General features: G+C 45.0%; 1 protein-coding gene and 1 non-coding gene across 5 annotated transcripts in view; both read left to right on the plus strand.

Moving 5' to 3' along the window:
- Samd4b (sterile alpha motif domain containing 4B) overlaps nucleotides 1-22232 on the plus strand; it is a 39414-nt gene that overhangs the window by 2259 nt on the left and 14923 nt on the right. For 3 of the 4 annotated variants that reach the window (XM_047527352.1, XM_047527350.1, XM_047527349.1), the window contains exons 2-3: nucleotides 10775-11177; nucleotides 20958-21428. In XM_047527352.1, coding sequence (XP_047383308.1) covers nucleotides 10982-11177; nucleotides 20958-21428 — 667 coding nt within the window. In that variant the 5' untranslated portion in view covers nucleotides 10775-10981. The remainder of the gene's footprint in view (nucleotides 1-10774; nucleotides 11178-20957; nucleotides 21429-22232) is intronic. The other variant, XM_047527353.1, reaches the window with a different exon arrangement.
- Nucleotides 20373-20478, plus strand: LOC124967683 (U6 spliceosomal RNA). The gene has a single exon (XR_007105601.1). It is a non-coding gene; the product is annotated as a U6 spliceosomal RNA (small nuclear RNA).

Below are 22232 nucleotides of genomic sequence, written 5' to 3' on the forward strand. Positions count from 1 at the left end.
CCATTATGTCTTCAGAGGCTCCAGTATCCTCCAGACTTCTGCCTCCAATCCTCTGTGTCTGTTTTTCAAGATCCTCCCCACTCCCAATCACACACACACACTGGAAATCCCAGTGTTCAGAGAGTTTTCTCTTGGACAGTTTTTTTTAGGCCCCACCCGAAAAGACCTCTCTTCCCTGCAGAGATAGACCTTTAACACTCCTTTAAGACTTCTTGAGGACTTGCCCCATTTTCCTTTCAGAAGCCTTCCTTTTCACCTTGAGAGATCCCTCACTAAAGAACCTCTTCCTATACAGTGATGGTTTTCAAAGTATGTTCCTGGGACTAGCAGCAGCAGCACTTGCTAGAAATGCAGATTCTGAGGTTCTACCCAAACCTACTGAATCTGAAAACCTGGGAGCAGAGCCCAGCAGTGAGAGTTTTTAACAAACCCTCCTGGTGATTCTGATGCATGCTTAAGTTTCAGAACCTCTGCCCTCTAGGCTGACTTTCCTTTCCCCAGAAAAAGTTCCTGAAAATGCCTCAGGGTGTGCCTCTGAGCCCTCCTGTCCACCCCCATTTTCCTGGGAGTCCCCTTTGTGAAGTTCCTATCCTCCAACAAGACTCTGTAACCTCCTTTGAAAGGATCATGACTTCACAAGGTTACCCGTGCTCTCAGTAGTACTTCAGATTCTGCCCGTGAGTGGTTCTTTCAGCTCCTCCTCAGCACTTTCTTCCTCTGGCTTCCCCTCTCCACCTCCAGCCCACCCTTGGCTCTTTGGTGCTTCTGCTTTAAGTTGCGCCCTCCTTGAACACATATGTCCCTCTCATCTCATCCCCTCTCCACATAAGCTCCCTCCCCTTGAGGCACCTTCAGGTCTTTTCATTCTGTGTCTTAACTGCCAAGTGTCCTCCATTGTACTTAAACTTCCTCTCACCTTCTCTGTGGTAGTTTTTTATATACTTGACCACTCTCCCTCACTACACTGGGAGCTCTGGAAGTACAGGGATGTGTCTTGTTACTTTTTGAGTCCACCAGGTGGGATCTGCATTCCATGAGTTACTGGAAATCATTGGAGACCCAGCAGCCCCGGCAGCCCGGTTTCAGCTCTCACTCCCCATTCAGGTTTAGCACTCCTTCCCTACCCACTCCTTTCCTTTCACTTCTTTTCTTCTCTATACCCAGTCCTCTCACCTCTCTTACTGTCCCACCTGCTTCTGTGAATGGGACCTTGCTTTGTGTTCAGCTATTCCAAGTTCTGTTACTGGTGACTGGTCTCACCCCAGCTTCCTTAAGCACGGTGCCTCCACAGGGCTCTCTCATCTTTTTTTCCAGGGGATTCTGTTTCTCTCTAAGGCTGAGAAGAGGAAAGAGATCCTGGGTAAACAGAGGTGCCTGCCTTCAGGGGGGCTTCACAGTACAGTAGCCGTCTTGGGCAGGTATACCAGGCAGAGCATGAGGTACAAATTATATGCTGTGGGAATTCGGCAGTGAGAGAGAGCCCTTTATGTGGAAAAACTAAACAGAAAAGGTGGTATTTGGGCTGGGAGTGTACCACAGGAGTTGGAACAGCGATGAGATGCCTTCCGAACAGAGAAAACAACTTAAGCAATGGGTCAAACAAGAATGCCTCCTTATTTCTCACCTGTGGTATCTCTTCTGTTCACCTATGGACAGAGATGAAAGAAGACATCTCTTCCATTTGCATGGTATTTTCCAGCTGTACTATTCTAGCTCTGGAGTGCTCTACAGAGTAATATTAATATTGACTACTGTTTATTGAATGTTAACTATCAGCCAGGCACTGTTTTAAGTACTTTACCCTGTATTGTCTCATCTCACATTCAAAAGAAGCCTATGAGGGAGGGAAACTATAATTGTCCTCATTTTACATATGATGAATGGGGACTAATAGAAGGTCTTTGGGACCGGTCTGTCCCAAGATTGTAGTGCCATAGGTCAGAGAGTTGGATTTTCAGTTCAGATATGGGGGTGCCAGTGGGGTATTACAGTATTGATTAGGTATGCAGACTCTAAAGCCAGATAGGATTTGCATCCCAGATCATCCTTTATCAGTTTTGTGTCCTATGACAAGTAATTTAACCTCTAGTCCATAATTTCCACAGTTAAAAAAAAAAAAAGGGTAATAATGATATTCTACTGCATAGAATTGTTACCAGGACCAAGTTAGTACACATGAAATACTTAGAACAATGCCTTGCTATAGAAGTGCTAAGTGTTAGCAGAAAGTAGCTTCTATCAGCCAGGATACAAGGATTAAAAATGGTAAGCAATAGAACCTTACCTCAAAGCAGTTTAAAAAGGGAATTTCAATCCACAGCACCACAATCAAATAATATTCTGTCTTCTCATTAGTTAGCTTAAGGATAAGTTCGTTTTATCCTCAACAGATCTCTACTTTCTGGTTACAGAGATGGTCCTTAGCATTCCCAGGTTTAAATCCTACCTCCTTAGCCTCAGTGAAGTGAGAACTTTTTCCTGAGAGTACCAGTTTGGAAACAGTTTCTTCCTTGAATAAGTATGAAATGATGACAGAGAGTCTTAGAGACATGTTTTGGGTTCTGTATGATGGAACTCAAATCTCTTGGTTGCTGAGCCAAATAGGACAGTGATTCCATCCCATGACATTTCTGGGCCTTAATGGTAGTTCCCCTCTTCACTGTCCTCCCATCCCAATCCTGATCTGCTCTTGATTGATTGAATCCAGAGAGATCTAATGGCAACTCTGACCCAACCAGACTTGCCTTTGAGATCTCACTGGAAGAGACAGGAATGAGGTGAACAGATTGACAGATTGACCTGATGGTGACTTCACAGTATGGAATCCAGTAGTCCTGGCATTCATTCCTTCACCTCTGCTTTGTATTTCCTGGGCTCAGAACTTTAGAAGAGAGTTAAGGAGGTAGATACAAGCGGAGTTTTACTTTTCTTGAATAGACTCTGGTTGAGGGAAATATGGAGTATAAAAGTCTCAAGTGTCTCCCGCCTGTACTCATTCATTAGACAATTTTATGGAAGCACTATTTGAGGTACTAGAGATACAGCAGAGAATAAGATAGTTGAGAGGAACTCCTGAAACTTATGGAACTTACCTACTGGTTCAGGGGAGACATACAAATGATAAAAGAAAGCCAAGTGTGATATATGCTATGAAGAAAATAAAACTGTAGGTGAAAAAGAGGGTGGGATGGCCAGTATAGAGAGATCAGAAATGGCCTGTTTAAGGAGGTGACAATTGAGTCTGATAAACTAAAAAGATGAGAGGAACCAGTTGCAGGGAGACCTGGCAATGGGATATTCTCAACAAACCATTATTACCATGCAGAGAAAGGACTGCTGCAAGCTTGAGAAATTTAGCACAGATGATTCTCAAGACCCTGCTATGTGCCAGGGTCTGTGCTGGGAGGTGGAGACAATAGTGAATACAGGCACAGCGTTTCCTTCCCTTGTGACTCTTAATAAGGTCTAGGTGATTTGGGAAAGAGCTGCAGCCTCTGGTGGAACACCTCTTGGTAATATCAAAGACTCCTTGCAGGGAGGGTGAGGAAGATGGGGACATATGTGAGCCCAGATCTGGTTAAGAGGATTGGGTTAGGATTGGATTAGAAGGGTTTTGTTTTTGTTTTTAAAGCAAGACAGTGACATGATTTTTTTTTTTTTTTTTTTTAAAGAAAGGTCACCTTGGTCTTTGTGAGGAAAACAGGGGCAAGGATAGAAGCAGGAAGGTCAGTTAGAGGCAGTCCATTTGTCCAGGTGAGGGAATGGTGACTTGAATGTGGTGGTAGTCAAGACGAAGAGAACCAGTGTTTAGGGTATAGACAAAATAGGATTTGATGAGATTAGAGAAAGGAATATAGGATAGAACATTTATGTCTCACAGCTCTATTAAGACAGCTACTGTTATTAAATCTATTTTACAGATGAGAAAATAGGTGTAGTAAGGTGGAGTCACTTGCCTGAAGTTATGCAGGTGATAAGTAGTAGGGCTATGTTTCCAGTGGGAACTGGGGCTGGGGTTGTGGTTCAGGAATAGCACACTCACGTGAGGCACTGAGTTCAACCCTCAGCATCACATAAGAATGAATAAATAAACAAAATAAAAGTATTGTGTCCATCAGCATCTTAAAAATAAAATAAAAAGGAACTATCAAGATTTGATGTCTGCATCTTCAGGAAGAGGAAAGTGTCAAAGATGACTAAAAAATTCTGAGTTGTCGGGGCTGGGGAGATAGCTCAGTCAGTAGAGTGCCTGCCTTGTAAGCACAAGGCCCTGGGTTCGATCCCCAGGACCCCCCCCCCCCAAAAAAAAAAATTCTGAGTTGTCCACAGAGGTGATGGTTGAATCTATAGGAGTTGATTACATTCCTAAATGGGAAAGTACAAGTGCACAAAAGGCATCAGAAGGTAGACTTTTAAAGGGGAAGGCTCAATGGGTTTAAAAACGGGAGAGGAGCACCAGCTTCTTCTCTATTCGAGGGTTTCCTGGAGCTCCCCATGTTTTGCTTACCTTCCAGAGGCACCTTCTCTCCTCCTCTCCTTCCCTCCCTCAGGACCATTCGTATTCATACAAAAGATTAAGGCAGTAGTGTGTGTGTGTGTGTGTGTGTGTGTGTGTATGTGTGTGTGTAATGTACATATGTGAGGAGTTTCTAGAAATAGTTGGCTCCTTCAAGAGAGAGATTAGACTCCTTCGGCTTCTGCCATTCTCTTCTCAGGTTAGGATGGTGATATCACCTGTTACCTTGCTTATGAAATAAGTATCCCCAAAGGCCTAGGTGAGTGCTGTAGAAGAGCTCAGAATGGGCAGGAAGGCTAATATAACCCTTTATTTACCCAGAGATGTTGGCATTGAAGGGTGTACCCATAGGCCCAACTTTGGAAGAGGTTTTACAGAGTGCTGCAGCATTTTTGTTACAACCAAGCAGGAGCTTTGAAACCAAACTGCTTGATCCTTGAAAAATCTCAGCCTAACTGTGCATTCAGTTGTGGGTAAATGGAATACTTTGTACCTCAGTTTTTCCATCTGCAAGATAAGGATACTCATGCACATGATGTGTTCATGCTTTTATATATAAATATATATAAAAAATTGAGATAGTCTGGCTGTGTTGCCAATTTGTGATCTTCTTCCCTTAACCTTGTGAGTAGCTGGGGTAATAGGCATACACTGTCTTACTCAGCTTTTTTGTTTGTTTGTTTTTTTTTTTTCTTTTGATACTAGGGATTGAACCCAGGAATGCTTTACCACTGCACTCTATCCTTGGTCTTTTTTATTTTTAGATAATCTTACTTGCTGAGAGTCTTGAAAAGTTGCTGAGGCTGGCCTTGAACTTGCAATCCTCCTGCCTCAGCCTCGAGTCACTGGGATTATAGGCATGAGCCACCATGCCTAGCTGCTTACATATATTTTTAGAATAGATTTTTTTAGGATCACTGAGCTCATCCACAGAGAACTGTTAGCTCAGGGCCTGGCACATGACAGTCTATGATGGGTGAAAACTGTGCTCAGCATCATGCTAGGTATTTTTATATACATTGTTTCACTTAATTCTTTTAAGAAGCTTCACTAAGGAAGAAACTGAGTTACTTGCCAAAGGTCAACACAGCAAGTAAGTATCAGCAGGACAGCCAGGATTTGAGCTAGGTCCTGCTTCTGAATGAAGAGAACTGACCTCCAGAGGCATGTCCTGTGTATGGACTCCTTCACCCTGTTTCAGGCCAGGGAAGAAGCCCAGAGGGCAGTTTTCCCTGGAACCTCTTTGCTTTTTGTTAGTTCCATTCTCACATCCAGCAATGGTAGGTGCTTACCAAGAAGGTTACTTGGTCAAAATATGGCAAAACAACTGCAGTCTTATAGGGCTGCTGGAGAGACATTTGCCAGAGAGGTTTCCCTGTCCTGTGTTTCCTCAAAAGTGGGGAATCATTTTCAGTTATATGAGAACATAGAGACCAGAGCACTGCTGAATTCTGTTTTGTATGGAAGTGACCAAACCTCTTTCAGTTTTAAGTAATAGAAACCACCAAACTCAACTGTCCTAAGCCAAAAAGAAATGTATTGATCCATGGAACTGAAAAGTCTGGGTCAGTAGTTTCAGGTTAGATGGATCTTGGTCTTCAAATGATGTGACTAGGCCTCCCTTTTTCTCCCCTCATTTCTTGAATGCTTTTATCTGAGTTGGTTTCATTTGAAAGCAAAAATCCACCAGAGGTTAGCAGAGTAGCAGCCAGTAATTGAGAACTTATTTCTCCACTTGTTCCAGCAAGAGTCCAAGGAGCATGCTTTAGCCAGACTTAACCTGGGTCCTCTTGTGGAGCCAAGAAAGACTTTTTAATTCTCCAAGGGGAACTCATGGTACTGTTAACAGGAGATGGGAATGGATATTTGGCAGGTGAATCCATCATAGTAAGATGGTACTCTGGTGAGATGTCTTGGGAATATTTGGCACTGATGCCTTATCCATGTCCTCTTCTCTCACTGTAGCCAAGCACCTGGGGGAAAGTGGTTGACCACCTCGAGTCCACTGATAGAAGGATCTCAACCAGTCTTCCTGTTCAGTCACCATACAGACCAAACACAAGACACCCTTTTGTCCCAAAGACATAGGAAACACTTCCTTTAGAGGTGATTTTTTTGTCAGTGCAACCTTAAAAGTGACTGCTTGAAGCCCTAAGTATTTACTGCAGATTGTCTAGTGATGGACCCTCCTCCATCACTAGATCCTCCCACCAATCATGTTCCCTGTGCAGTGGGGTGACCAAAAAGGTTAAACTAGAGTCTTATTCTAGTTTGTGTTCATCTGTTCAAGGACCTCAGGCCACAGGTTTTGTTTATTCTGTTTAGTAGTTCACTGTCACTGTTTTATTTTAACTTAGTTTCCTACATTTAAAACTAGGGGAGTTTTCTTTTAAAAGCCAGATTTCAGCTCCTCTGAGACCTAATAATACTGGACCCACATTCCCACATGACAGCAGTTGATTAGAGCTGAATAGTGATGTCTCCCTTTAGACAGGGTGTGTACTTTCCAACTCACCATAGTGAGCTGGCCTGCTTTGTTCAAAGCCTGACCTGGTAAGCATCATGTTTGAGAACCCATTCTGTCCCAAAACTTTGCTAGAAGAAGATGGATTAATGTTTAGTCGGCTGCTTATTTCAGGGATGCAGTGCTGTTGCTTAGGAAAAGTAACAACCCAGTAAAAGAATTGATGGGAAAGAATATGCACAACTTTGGTCTGTTTGTGGATTTGGTCATCTTTTTGCTGCAAATGCTGTTGGCATATCAAACCTCCCATCACAAATGTACCCTTTGAAATAGTAACATGTCCTTCTATCATTCTGAGTTGCCACCCAGTAAAGGAATCCCTCCCACTCCCAAGGGATGTTCATCCAGCCTCCGTTTGACCACTTCCAGCAGCTTCAGAGCTTATTACCTCCTCACATGGCAGCCAGTTCCATTCTTGGACAGATAACATTATTTTAAAATTCTTCCTTATGTTGAGGCAGCTGTTGCCTCCTTGGGACTGAAAGCCACAAAATGCTGGAGCTGGGAAGGGAAACTGATTTTTTTAGGCACGTGAGCTGTCACTCATCCACCCAGCACCCCAGGCACACACTGATAATTAATCACAGTACTCTTTCTCACTAATCCAGGAAGTAGAATGCAGTTTTTTTCAAAGTTAAATTCTTCTTTTAAAATTGCAAAAATAATGTGTTCACTTGCAACTAGTGAAATAGTACAAAATTATATAAAGAGAGTGTTTATAAATTCCTATCTCTCCAAAGTAACCAATCTTAGCCTAGTGTGTATCTGTACACTTCTCTATACACATACAAACATAGGTATTGATATATAAGGGACTTTGTTTATGACTTTTTTGTTTAAACAAAAATAGCATCTTGTACATACTTTACATCTGTGGACACCCCTCCAAGTTGGTAGTTACAGTTCAAACACTAGATATAAATTTCTTTTGTATTTTTTAAAATGCGTTGTTTGTTTTGGGGGACTGAATATTGAATCCAGGGTGCTCTACTACTGAGCTTTATCTCCCGCCCTTTTTCTTTTGAGACACGGTCTCACCAAGTTGCCCAGGCTGGCCTCAAACTTTCAGTCCTCCTGACTCAGCCCCCCATGTAATTGGGATTATAGGCACCACTCCTCACTCAAGCATTTTGTTTTAGTTAGTTTGTTTGTTTTTTCCTTTCTCGCAATATAGGAATTGAACCCAGGGACACTCTACCACTAAACTACATCCCCAGTTCTTTATATTTTTTATTTCAAGACAGGTTTTCATTAAGTTGCTGAGTCTGGCCTCAATCTTGTGATTCTCCTGCCTCAGCCTCCCAAGTTGCTGGGATTACTGGTGTGTGCCACCATGCCTGGCTCAAGTATGTGTGTGTGTGTGTTTTTTTTTTTAATGTTTTTTAGTTGTAGACGTACACAATATCTTTATTATTTATTTTATGTGGTGCTGAGGATTGAACCCAGTGCTTCACACATACGAGGCAAGTGCTCTCCCACTGAGCTACAACCGCAGCCCCTCAAGTGTGTGTTTAAATAATGCATTGTGTGGGATCTGTCCCAGTTTATTTATTTATTGTGGTACTGGGGATTGAATCCAGGAGCATTCTACCACTGAGCTATATCCTCAGCCTCTTTTTTGTTGTTGTTGCTATTAGTTTTATTTTGTGACAGGGTCTTGCTAAGTTGCTGAAGCTAGCCTTCAGCTTGCAATTGATCCTCCTGCCTCAGTCTCTCAAATCACTGGGAATATGGGCAACCCCAATTAACTGATCATTCCCCATTGATGTCTCATTACTTCATTTCTTTGGGATCCTCCCTATCATAGTGCTCCAGGCAGTTACTACCAATCAGTTGAAGTTTGCCTGTGAGGTAAAACCTATTTTTCATGTCTGACCCAGGTCTGCTCCTTATCTCTCACATTCTAAAGAAGAGAGGCAGATATAATTTCAAGATCAAAGTGAATCTGAGGCTGGAGTAGGACTAGAACTAAATTTTCTTGACTTTAAACGTTTCCCATATCCCGTGTTGCCTGTCACTTAGAGCCATCTACCCTGGTAGATGGTTCTTTTCTGTGTAGTAAAAGAACAAATATGGCTCCTCTTCTGTGTGCCATGTCTTCCATATTCAAAGTTAGTTTTGCGAGTTCCCCCAAGTCTTCTCTTTCCCTAGTGAGAACTTAGTACCTTCAAATTTTTCCTTTTAGGACAAAATTTCCAAATTCCTTGAAACAATCTATTGTAATTCCTGCCTAAGAGAGCAATTTGGAGCTGTGTGTGTGTGTGTATGTATGTGTGTGTATCCAGTTTCTTTTATATAAAAGAAATAAAACAATACAAAATAGTGACCATGGAAGATCTCCTTAGATTAGATTTTTAGGGAAACTGTCTCAGGAGATGACATAGAACTGAGACCTGAGTAACAAATAGGAGCTAGCCTGGAAGGGAAGAGAAGTCCAGTGAATAAGAAGAAACTTGGTACAAGGTGAAATTGGAAAGGCCACAGGAGTCCTGCAGGGAGGGCCCTTTTGGCCAAGATACATATGCATTTTAGATTTTATTTAAGGGCAGTGGGAAACCACTGGAGAATTTTAAACCAGGGAGGCAACATCTGATTTCCCCTTTAAAAAGATTTGAGGACTGGGGAGACCGCTCAGTCGGTAGAGTGCTTGCCTTGTAAGCACAAGGCCCTGGGTTCGATCCCCAGCACCTCCCCCCCGCCAAAAAAAAAAAAAAAAAAAAGATTTGAGAAGCCTGATAACTTGGAGCAAGGTTTCATCCTCCCTCAAACGTTTTCCTGCTTCTTATATCAGAGGGATTGACAGCTATGCTATTTGCTCTGTTTAGGACTTCTACAGGGGATCTTGTTTGGGAGTCTTTGAATTTTGATTTCTCCTCTTTACCTCAGGTTGGTATCCTCTTGGCTCTCAAGGGTTTGGATGACAGTGTTCTAGAAGCCAAGAGGACTTTCCAACCTAGAGAGCTTGAATCTGAAGCAAATTTCAGAGAAATGAAGAAGAATTCTAGGAGGAATTCTCCTTATATTAGAGATAGGTAGTATCTTAGAGATCAGAGATGTAGATTTTCCAGAATGGGAAAGCTGGATTGGAGAGGGTGAGATCTCCTCAGCCTGTTCATAATCTGAAAAAGCCTCTGTCTGTGCCAATGTCCAAGGGCTGACTGGTACCCAGCCAGTTAGTGACTAAATAAATATCTATATTCCTGAGATGTTCACTGGGGCCACCACCCCACATTCACCCCTGACCAAGTCTTGTAAGTTGAAGTAATTACAGAACCCTTAGGGTCCTTCCAGCATATGAGTAATCACTCTTTCCAGCTCTCAGAGGAGCTAGTAAGTGACCAGCAAAGTTAGGAGATGTGCCCATGTCTTCTTTGTAATGACACCTTGAGTTAGATCTCCATTAATTCAGAACTTTTCCCATAATGTGAAGCCTATCTTATTTCCCTTTTCTGTAAAACCTTCCCAGCTTATTTTCTGCTTTAACTCCACCCTGTGGCAACCAGGTATGAGGGTAGCATCTCCTTAGTGTCTGGGTGGGTCTCTGAGTGCCAGGGCCTTTTCTCTGGACCTGGAGATTGACAGGAAGTTGGTTTAGTATCTGAAGTTGGCTTCATCTTTTTCCCAGGAGCTCCTCAGAACAAACACTCTGAAAGAGAAAGGCAAGAGACCTCTATACCCTCTTCAGCCCACTCTGGCTCCTTCATTCTCTCTGATCCCTTTGCTTCCTTTTCCAGGAGCCTGGAGAGGCGTGGCTGGACCAAGACCTCCCCCAATGTGAGCAGGCTCCCTCCTCCCCTAACCACCCATTGCCACCACGCCAGGGAACGTCCTCAAGCCCTGGCCCTCAGGGGAGAGCTAACAGGAGCCCAGAGCCGAGACCATGTGACGGCGCTGGCCCTTGCCACCGCCGTCCCCCCCACCCTGGCCCCAGGCCTGGCACCATGATGTTCCGAGACCAGGTGGGCATCCTCGCTGGCTGGTTCAAGGGCTGGAATGAGTGTGAGCAGACAGTGGCCCTGTTGTCGCTTCTGAAGCGGGTCACCCGTACCCAAGCCCGCTTCCTGCAGCTCTGCCTGGAGCACTCGCTGGCGGACTGCAATGACATCCACCTGCTGGAGTCGGAGGCCAACAGTGCTGGTGAGTCTCTGCCCCTAGAGATGGGAGTGAATTAGGAGGGTGACCTGGAACAGATGCCAGATGCCCAAGGAGACCAGCCAATAATGGTGCCAAGAAATGTGGGTGCTACACTTGTTGGGAGTTGGGAAGTTCCCATCCTCCCAAGCCATCATCTTGGCTCTCCTGGGGCTTTTTTGCCATATATCCTCAGGGTGGAATGGGAGACTCCCAATGGGGCGGGAAACCCATAACAGAGGAAGGATTGGTAGGGTTTCTTGTGTGGGCAGCTGAAAGGAACAGACTAAAGTCATTACCTATGAAAGAGGGATGGAAGGCAAGCAATAATTTGTCAAGCTCCAAGACATCAAGGTGAGCATGATGACACCTGTAATCCCAGGGCTCCAGAGACTGAGGCAGGAGGTTAGAGGCCGGCCTGGAAGACTTAGTGAGACCCTGTCTCAAAATATAAAGGACTGGGGATGTTGCTTAGTGATAGAGGGCCCTTGAGTTCCACCACCAGTTACCCCTCCCCCCCCCCCCAAAAAAAAAAGAGAGAAAAAACTCTAAGAGGGAATTTTAGAACTCTTCCAGAATTCACAAGTCATCCTATACTATATTTTATCCCCAAGGGTAGGTTGGACTTAAGGCATAAATAGCTTCAAGAGAGTTTTGCATTTAGATATAGTTCTTTATTTCCAGTCCTGAAGCATCCTGTAGAGAGGCATTCCATGTCTTAAGAGGTTGTCATTGGGATAAGTGAGCCAGGCTTCTCTAGAACCTGTCTTGACAGGAATGAGGCCAGAGAACAACCTTAGGTACCACTGCTATAGTCTTTCTGACCTTCTGGGCCTCCAAATGACTGAATGGAGCTGCTGACCCCACTGACCAGTGAGAGATGGAGGCCAGAGAAGAGGGAGGGTAGTGGATACCCAAAAGTTAGCTGGGAAGGGGACAGGGGGCTACATGCAGTTTCTCCAAATTAGTCATCCTCACTTCATCCCACCTTCTTCATAATAATAGTTGACATTGAACCCTTACAAGCTACATCTTTTTTTTTTAAGTATACAAGAATACACCATTTTTTAATTTATTTAGAGCAAAGTAATGGAATTTATTTTTGAAACAGAAAGGTAACAAAGGTCCCACAAGGGAGGGGTCTCAAGAGAGGGTTGCCCCCAAGCATTCTTCACTTCTGTTTATTAACTCTGAAAGCAGTGTTCTCTGGTGGCTCTCAGTTCAGATTGTCTAGGTTTAAATCACAGTTTTCACTTGCCGTGTAACCACGTAATTTAACCTCTCCATGCCTCAATTTTGCCATCTTAAAGTCAAAATTACAATTATATTGACCTTCTAGGTTACTTGTGAGGAGTCAGTAAATAATGTGTAGAGCTCTTAGAACGGTGCCTGGCCTGCGGTAAACACTTTGTGACTGTCAACTGTTGTTCTCATTGTCAGTAATTCATTTGGTCCTCACAACCAGTCTTGCAGGTACTGTTATTATCCCCAAGTTTCAAGGTAAGGAAATGAGCATGGGCTTCTAATAGTGAAGAGCCACAGAGCTGCCTGGCCTCCCTCATCTCTCCAGGCCCACCCATTTTAGCATTAATCAGCTTGCTTGCTTGTTTTTTTTAATATATATTTTTAGTTATAAAAGACACAATTCTTTATTTCATTTATTTTTATGTGTTTCTGAGGATGGAACCCAGTGCCTCACACATGCTAGGCAAGTGTTCTGCCACTGAGCTACAACCCCAGCCCAGTCAGCTTTATTTCTTATTGAATTTTTATGTGCAAGTCACAGAAGCACAGTGGTTATAGGGGAAAGCCGTTACTTAGACCAGGAGCTACATCAGCCAAATTCCCAGACTGTCAGACAAAGAGCAGCAAGAATCCAGCTCAGCTACTGCAGGCACAGAACTTAGCCATTTCTCACCCCTCCCATCCTCCCCGCTAGGGAGGGCACCCCTCTTCTCTAATATCAGGAACAGGAGTTTGTGCTGTGACCCTGCTTCCAGCATGGGGGCTTTTTGGGGACAGGCCAGTGTCTTATACAGCCTTGTCACACATCTTCTACCACTCCATCCCATGAAGGCAGTTGGATAATTTTGGGGTGCCAGTCTTGGTGGCACCAGTGGTGCTCATTACTGTTGCTTTATTCAAGAGCATTTTCAGTCATTGCTTTCGTTTTCAGAACTTGTAGTAAAATCAAACCATACAGAAGGTGAAAAGTGAGGTCTCCGTTTCAGACTCCCATGTTCCCATTTTCTTTTTTTTTTTTTAATACTTTGTTTTAGTTGTAGGTGGACAGAATACCTTTTATTTTACTTTTATATGGTGCCAAGGATCAAACCCAGGACCTTACACATGTAGGCGAATGCTCTACCACTGAGCCACAACCCCAGCCTCCCACTTCTTGTGCTATTGTTTATGAGATGAATTCTGTACATGTACAACTACAAACTTATTCTCGTCCTAGTTTTATCACATATAGCCAGATATGCATATTGACCAATTTGCTTTGTTTACTTATTAAAATAATTTCATACCATTCCATATTCAGCCCATACATATATGCCTCATTGTTAATGGCATGCCAGGGCTGAGAACTGCTGGGGAATAAACTGAATCACAAGTACATGAATCAAGGCCTTTCTCTATATCCCCATATCTGGGGTAAAAATTTTTATAACAAGATGGTTCTTAACATGAGTGGGAAGTAATGAAAACTTACAAAGAGGGAAGAGAGGGAGGGCCATGGTATATTCCAAAAGGAGGGAAATTGCCTGTGATCACTTCTCTCAAGTCAAGCTCTGCTCCAATCTTGATGCGCTCGCTGGTTGGCTGACTGGCTTGCTTCTTTTCTTCCTGTATTAAATGTTAAGAACTGTTGATCTAGAAGAAGGTTCTGAGCCCCCAAAGAAAGTAGTATGCTTGGCTGTGGTTCTGTCTACTTTGACACGAAGAAAAGGAGAAAACCCACCAAAATTGGAGCAGAGCATGACATGAGAGAGAAGTGATCATAGGTAAATTCTGTGGGGCTTTGAATGGAATGCCTCTGCCTAATAGATACGAGGACTCCAAGCCTAATAAGGCAGTTTCCTGCCTTAATCCTACCTTCAAGTAGAATCTGCCACCACTTTCACCTTGTATGTCTTTCGGGAGGAGCTGGCCTCCTCTTTTTCTCTTTGTCTGTTTATTATTGGCCTTTCTATTCTCTTGGGTTTTCCAACTTGCACCATCATCACAATCCTCTGGGATGGGCAGAGTGACTTAAAATTCAGATTCCTGGCCCTCACTGTGCCCCCAGACCCACTAAATGAGCAATCTAAGGGGATGAGCCTGGGAAAAAGTACCCAAATGCTTCTGATGACCAGTCACCATGAGAGATGATGCCCTGCTGTGTGATTCAACTTGTTATGGAACATAAGACCAGAAATCAGAACACACCCAAGTTCTACATCCAGCTCTGTCACTAACACCTGCCATTCTTGAGCCTGAGGATCCTTATCTGGTCAATGAAGGGGTTGTTCTGAGTGCTTTCCAGGTACCTCTTTAGCTTCTGAAAAAACATGTCAAAAGTTGGCAGAACCATAACCAAGCATACTACTTTCTTTGGGGGCCCAGCACATTCTAGAGCAATAGTTCTTAATATATAATGCAGGCTGGAGATGTAACTCAGTGATAGAGCACTCACTTAGCATGTGCAAGGCCCCGGATTCAGTCCCCAGTACTGCCCCCTGCCAAATTTTATGGGATGGACTGCTCAGAAAATTTGCCCTTTTCCCAGAGAAATGAACTTACCCCACTAACCAAATCCTGAGTTCAGTTGTCCCACCAATCCCCAGTTAAGAGCTGCCCATTACAGGGACTGAAGCCCTTCTGTAGCTCTTCAGATCCCTTCAGAGCAGGAGGCCTGAGAGTGAGGTAGATCCCCTGCTTTTTATCTCCATGACCTACTCCATGAACCCTGCCTCTTCCTCCAGTTCTCCAGGGAGACCCTGGGCTTGGGTAAGAGCTGCCTACCTGCCTATCTCTTCCGCAGATAGGGCAGGGAGCACAGAGAAATCAACCTAAGAGAGTGCCCCAGTCCTGGCTTCACGTCACAATCCCTCAGGAACTTCCTAAAACTAATGTGAGGGGGCATAGGTCCTGCCCTCTGAGAGTTAAAGCTCCCTAGTGGACTTGTGTGTGACCCAGTGGAGAATGACATGATGCTTGCTGATGCTGAATCTAGGTAGGCCCAAGAATGTGCTAAGGAATGTGACCTGTTGAAAGGGGTGAGGGGAGGGTTATAGCCTAGACTGTCCCCCTTGGGACAAGGAGGGTATAGGGAAGTCCTCCAGCTCCAGCATCCCACATTGGTTTCATGCAAGCAGAACCTCAGGCAACATCCAGGAACATAAAGGCAGTACCCAGGCTCTGGAACGGGGAAAGACACAGGTTTCCCCTTGTTGTCATCCTTGTTCCTTCTCCTCTATTCCCTACTGTTTGGAACTGTAACAGTAATCTTGGCCCTCTCCTTTCCCTGATGCTGCCTTGGGCCAGAACACCTTGGGTATTCTCATGGACAGGATGGAGGAGATGGGGGCCAGGAGAGCTGAATTTGCCTTCCCTTCCTGATCCTAGCTTCCTAGGCCACATTTCCTGCCTTTCTTCCCACTTCATCTCTTCTGAGTCAGTCCCCAAATCCAGCAGGTTTAAGCTCCTCCTCCTTGGCTCCCTGAGTCTGGGTGGGGAAACTGAGGTCAGGAGGGGCCATGGCAAGTGAGTCACCAGACTGGCTCAGTCCTGATGCCTCCACCCTCCCCTTTCAGACTCTGACACAGTTCATCAAACAAAAATGTGAGCCCCTTAGCCCTCCCTCATGTCTATGTGAGCTGGGGTGAGGCAGAGAAGGGCATATTTGGAGCCAAACCCCAGCCCCTCTGACTGGTGCCTGAGGCTTCCAAAATTGTTGCAACAGTCCAGCACATAAAAATGGGTTTGCTCTTATGGCAGTTCTCAGAGATATATTTGGCTCCTGTGATTTGCCAGGACCCAGGGTTATGACCTACTTAGCTCTGCTCACCTGGCCAGACCTGCCCTGTGACCACTGTGCCAAGGCGGGCACTCATACACAGTCTCCCTCACCCTCTCCATGCCTGTGGAGTCCAAATTTGCAGCTTGGTGAGAAGCAGCTATGGGCGTCATGGCATTCCCCAGCCCCCTCCCCCATCCACCCACCTCCAGAATTTCATCACTGCTTGTTTTGCCTGTAGCTCCAAGGAACCAGAGGTCTGTCTGTTTTTGGTAAATAACTGCATGAAATTCCCCAACCCTGTTGGAAATCTTAAGGGGGAGTCCCAGATGTGTTCTCCTAAATGAACTACTCCCCCAGCCCTGAAATAGCATGGATTTAGATCTTCAACCAGGAGCAATAACAGTAATAGTCAAATGTACTGAGCATCACACATGCTAGGTGCTTTGCATCATTATTTCATTGGTTCTTTACAGCCATGTAATAAGGGCTTTTATAACCCCCATTTGATAGAAGAGACCAAGGCTCAGAAAGGTAAAAGGACTGGCCCACAGTGGCATTGACCTAAGTCATAGAGGTAGAGCTGGATTTTGAACCCAGACAAATTTGCCTTTTGAACTTGTGCTTTTATTCAGTATGCTCTGCTAGGTAACATGAGGTTGGGGGAGTCTAGAGAGGGCACATTATGCACACATAGATATCATACCTTCCAGGGATAATCTGGGTTCACTTGGGTTCGTTGTGCCCCTGATGTGCCTATACTCAGGGCCAGACTTTTCTGATCTGGGCAGGAAACTAGAAGTTCCATCCCCACCCGTCATCTGCAGCCTCAGCTGGGCTCACTCACCCCAAGGGGCCTGAGGCTGCACAAATTCCTTGGACCAGTTCCAGTACTCATTGATGCTTCCCAGTCAGGGGAGTCCCGCCCTTACCACCACCACCACCGCTCAGACACATGAACACACATTTCCCCAGGGTCAGCTTCCACTCGTCCAAAACCACTCTCCCCTTTCTGGGCAGTAGAACAAGGTCTTTCATTGAACCCAACCCTTAGGGCTGTTCCATCACGTCCCCTGGCAGTACCAGAGGAGAAGCTGTGTCCCTTAGCCCTGGGGTCCTGGCAGTACTCTGAGGTGGGGGAGGGACTAGACAAGGCCTCTCTGTCCCAGATGCCTCTGGCTGCCCCGTAAGGCCCAAACAACGGCAATTGAGAATGTCAGGGTAGGGATGAAGGGACAGGCTGACTCTGCTGGTGGAGAAGGGAGAAAGGCACCCATCCCTGAGCCACATCCTGAGAGCTTACTATGGGCAGACTCTGTCAGATGCTTTATATGCATCGCCTCCCTGAATCTTCTCAGTAGCCCCGTCATCCCTGTTTTACAGAAGAGGAAGGGTATTGTCCAGACAACTGCATGATGCAATTGGGATGCAAATCTTTGACTTTGTCTCTAATATTATGCACTATATTTCTTCTCATCAAGAGCTGAAAGCTCAGGAACTAAGTTAGGGAAAGCGGGGAGCTAGAGAGTTCCTTATCATGTGACCCAGTACCAGATGGAGGTGGGAGAGCAGGAAAGACTAGGCTCCCTGACTTTAAAAGGCCTGCCCCATCTTGGAAAGATCTTTAGATATGGAGGATCTTATCTTTAGCCTGAGGGAACAGTTTTGTGGTCATGGGGAGCTGGTTCAGATGAAGACAGAGGGGATGCAGTTTCCTAGCTTTGAGAGGCAGATACTGATGGGGATCTGGAAAGCCAGCCAGGGAAGGAGAAGAAGGAAGAGTCGACTCTGGAGAATAGGTTATAGTGAAAGTTCCTCTCAATTCCAGAGGCAGATAGACCTGACTTCAGATCTTGGTATTGTCATTGACTAGCTCTGTCACTTGGGGGAAATGAATTCACCTTCCCAAATGTTATTTATCTGGAATATGGGAATACGAAACAGGATAGAGGAGGGAATGAAAACTAGTCAGTACTGTTCATACAGCGTCTGGAACATGGCAAATGTTCAATAAAGGTTATCCATTATTATTGCCATTACTTCTAGGGCCAGTAGTACTATTAGTTCTATTATTAATTTGGGGTAGTGCTGTGCATAGCGTGAGTTGACTTTAAATGAATAAATGGATGAATTCCCTGGGTACTTTAACAGGGTTTCTCTAGGAAGCCTGGAACAAGGAGAGCCAAGTCAAGAAAATACACAATTTATATAGCCAGGAGTTGGAAATTGTTTCATTTTCCTAGGGCTACAAATTTAAGTAGAATTAGAAGTTAATGTGAATTCCTGCTGGGTGCTGTGGCGCATCTGTAGTCCCAGCAACTAGGGAGGCTACGGCAGGAGGATCACAAGTTGAAATCCAGCCTCAGCAAAAGTGAGGTTCTAAAATCAGTGAGAACCTGTCTCTAAATAAAATACAAAATAGGTCTGGGGGTATGGCTCAATGATCAAGTGCCCCTGAGTTCATCCTCAGTACCCAACAAGAAGTTAATGTGAATTCCAGGCCACAGATTTCTAAGCAGGTCATTAAAAAAAGAGAGATACAGAAGGGTACTTTTCAAGTATCTATGCAAGTTACCAAGTATGTATCCTGCAGTATGGCAGAAGGAACCTTAAGCCTTTGGACTCTTTTTTTTTTTTCAGTACTAGGTATTAAACCTAGGGATGCTTTACTACTGAGCTACTTCTCTAACCCTTTATATTTTTCAATTTGAGATAGGGTCTTAGTAAGTTGACTAGACTGGCCTTGAATTTGCAATCTTCCTGCCTCAGCCTCCTGACTTACTGGGATTACAGGCGTGTGCCCCAGCACCTGGCAGTCCTTGGAATCTTAAGGCTTAAGGAAATTGCCTTGAAAGTCCCTTGGATGCCTAGGTTTCCTTACACTTGCCTATTCCCAGCTTCTCTGTTTCCTAGGCTGGAAGATTGACTTGTGCTTTTAAAATCTATGTATTAAAAGGAAGGAGCCACAGTAAAGTATACTACCCATAATGCTAGTTGTGCTAGTGAGCTTTCTGATGCTGTGACAAGATCCCTGAGAAAATCAACTTAGAGGAAAAAAGTTTTATTTTGGCTTACAGTTTGAGAGGTTTCAGTTTATAGTTGTCTGGCTCCATTATGCTGTGGGCTTGTAGTAAGGCAGAGCAGAACTGCTTCACCTTATGGTGTGGGGGATGTGAGAGAGACAGGGACTTGGGGTAAGATACACCCTTCCAGACTAGTCCCCGGTAACCCACATGCTCCAACTAGGCCCCACCTCCCAGGAGTGGCATCCGCTGTGAACCCCATCAGAAGATTCATCCTTTGATAAGATCAAAATTCTCATGAGGCAGTCATTTCCCCAGATCTGCAGCTCTGAACTTTGCTGCATTGGGTACCAAGCCTTTGTTATTTCCGCAATCCCACAGTGCTGGGGACTCGAACCCGGGCCTCCAGCATGCAAGGCAGGCACTCTACGAGATAGGCTATATGGCCTGCTGGGTACCAAGCCTTTAACATAACACATGAACCTTTGGGGGACATTTCATAACCCAATTATATCACTAGTAAAAACAGCCAGTGTTTCCTGAGGATGGGCTTTAAGCTGTGGTCTCAATTCCTCGCAGCCAAGCCAGTTAGGAACAATTCTGAGTTCCCCTGTATAGACAGAGAAAGCAGAGCTCAGTAAAGGAGTTACTTTTTCCAAAGTTACATAGCTAATGAGCAGTGAAGTGACATGAGCTTCTGCCTGTTCATTTTTATCACCCACTTTGGGGTCTTAGTTCTATCCACTTAGAACCAGCTGCTTTGCCTCCTTCCAGGACATCACCAATAGCACATCTCTCATCATCCTGTGAATCATCTTGGCTACAGGTGTGACCCCAATTGCCCAAGGGTTCATTGGCCTTGATCCTTGAACACTCTTTTAAGTATTGGTGTTCTTTGTGCCTTTCTTAGCCTTTTCAGCATCATCTCCATCCTCTATTTTGTTGAGCTAGTCACAGAGTAATAAGGTTTTTAAGAGGAACAGTCAGACCTGCAGTGGTTCCTTCCCAAGACCTCCTTTATGCAGCCAGCCTGGGGCCTTGTTCTTGGGGAGCTTCCTCCTGGGTGAAACCATGATTCATCAGTCAGGTTCTCAGACATGAAATGAAAGGAGAGGTCAAGATGACCCTGGCACAGAGGAGCCAGGTTTAGGCATTGTATTAAATACATCAAATTTGGTGCTCACTTCAGCAAAACATAAGCTAAAATTGGAACAATACAGAGAAAATTAGCCTGAGACTCACTCAAGAATGATCCCAAATTCTTGAGGTGCTCCATATTGTTTTATTTATTTATGACATATTTTAAAAAATGAAGTCATAGAATTTAGGCAGAAGGAAAGAGGTTGCTGCAGGCTAAGGCCTCAAATCTTAGCCTGATTTTGGAAAATTGGATGAATATAGTGTTAGAGAGCCCCAGAGAAGATGGGTGTACCCTGAGCTGAGTCTCTATCTGGAGGAATAGATGGGGAGTGCCCTGAAAATGAAGGTGATGTTGGGCTGTGAGTCTTGGTGCTGGTTGCCATTGTAAAACTCCTCGTGAGGAGCACAACATTCTGGTGCGGTTTAGGAAGATCATCAGTCTGTGTGTATGTATGGGACACAGGGTGAGTGTGTTTGATCTCAATTATATGAGGGACAAGATCAAGCAAGAACAGAGAAAGGAGAGGAGGAGATTGGAACTGAGGGAGTAGACTGTGACTCTTGGGTTTATAGTAGTTTCCACCCAGACTCTCCTGACATTCCCTCTTATCCCCTCTGTAGCCATCGTCAGCCAGTGGCAACAGGAGTCCAAAGAGAAGGTGGTGTCCCTCCTGCTGTCCCACCTGCCCCTGCTTCAGCCAGGCAACACGGAGGCCAAGTCGGAGTACATGAGGCTACTGCAAAAAGTGCTGGCTTACTCGATCGAGAGCAATGCCTTCATCGAGGAGAGCCGCCAGCTGCTCTCCTATGCCCTCATCCACCCAGCCACCACACTGGAGGACCGCAATGCGCTGGCCCTCTGGCTGAGCCACCTGGAAGAGCGGCTGGCTAGTGGCTTCCGTACCCGGCCAGAGCCCTCCTACCACTCACGCCAGGGCTCAGATGAGTGGGGGGGAACTGCAGAGCTGGGCCCTGGAGATGCAGGGCCAGGCTGGCAAGACAAGCCACCCCGGGAAAATGGACACGTGCCCTTCCACCCATCCACCTCGGTGCCGCCAGCCATCAACAGTATTGGGAGCAATGCAAACACAGGTGAGGGGGTATTGCAGGAGGCTATGCCTGAAAATGGCCAGACTGGGCAGTGTTCACTCACTCTGTGGCCTTGGACAATTCCATAACCTCTCTGGACCTCAGCTTTTTTAGGCAGTGCAGAGGTTGGGAACTTGCATTGCCAGAGCCATATTGGACCTACAGACATGTCTTATTGCATCCACACTTTGTTTTTGTTTTGTGTTTTCACATAAATTTAGTGAGGCTGGGCATGGTGGTTCACACCTATAATCCCAGTGACTTGGGAAGCTGAGGCAGAAAGATCACAAGTTCAAAGCCAGACTCAGCAATTTAGCAAGACCCTGTCTCAGAATTTCAAAAAAAGGAAAAAAAAAATATGGGAATGTTACTCAGTGGTAAAGCTCTTTGGGGTTCAATCCCTGGTCCTTAGTACAAAATATAAAATTTGCTTAATTTATTAATTTAGTGATATTAGCTTTTCCCCCTTAAAATCTCATTTCCAACTTCTCTTGAGAAATCCAGAGATCTGGCAGCTCAAGGTCTGTATCCTCAGCAGCCACAATAAGAGAAGAACTGACTATCAGCCACCTGCAGCCTACCTCTGACCCACCTAAACCATCTTTGAGCATTTCTTTTTTTTTTTTTTTTTTTGTGGTGCTGGGGATCGAACCCAGGGCCTTGTGCTTGCAAGGCAAGCACTCTACCAACTGAGCTATCTCCCCAGCCCACTGAGCATTTCTTATACCTGGCCTCTGAGGACCTTGAGTTTGCAGCCCCTGATAGAGGCAGGGCCAGGCTCATCTGAGGTCCCGTCCTGTTCACTGG

This window comes from Sciurus carolinensis, chromosome 16, assembly GCF_902686445.1.
Source record: "Sciurus carolinensis chromosome 16, mSciCar1.2, whole genome shotgun sequence".
NCBI classification, from domain to species: Eukaryota; Metazoa; Chordata; class Mammalia; order Rodentia; family Sciuridae; genus Sciurus; species Sciurus carolinensis.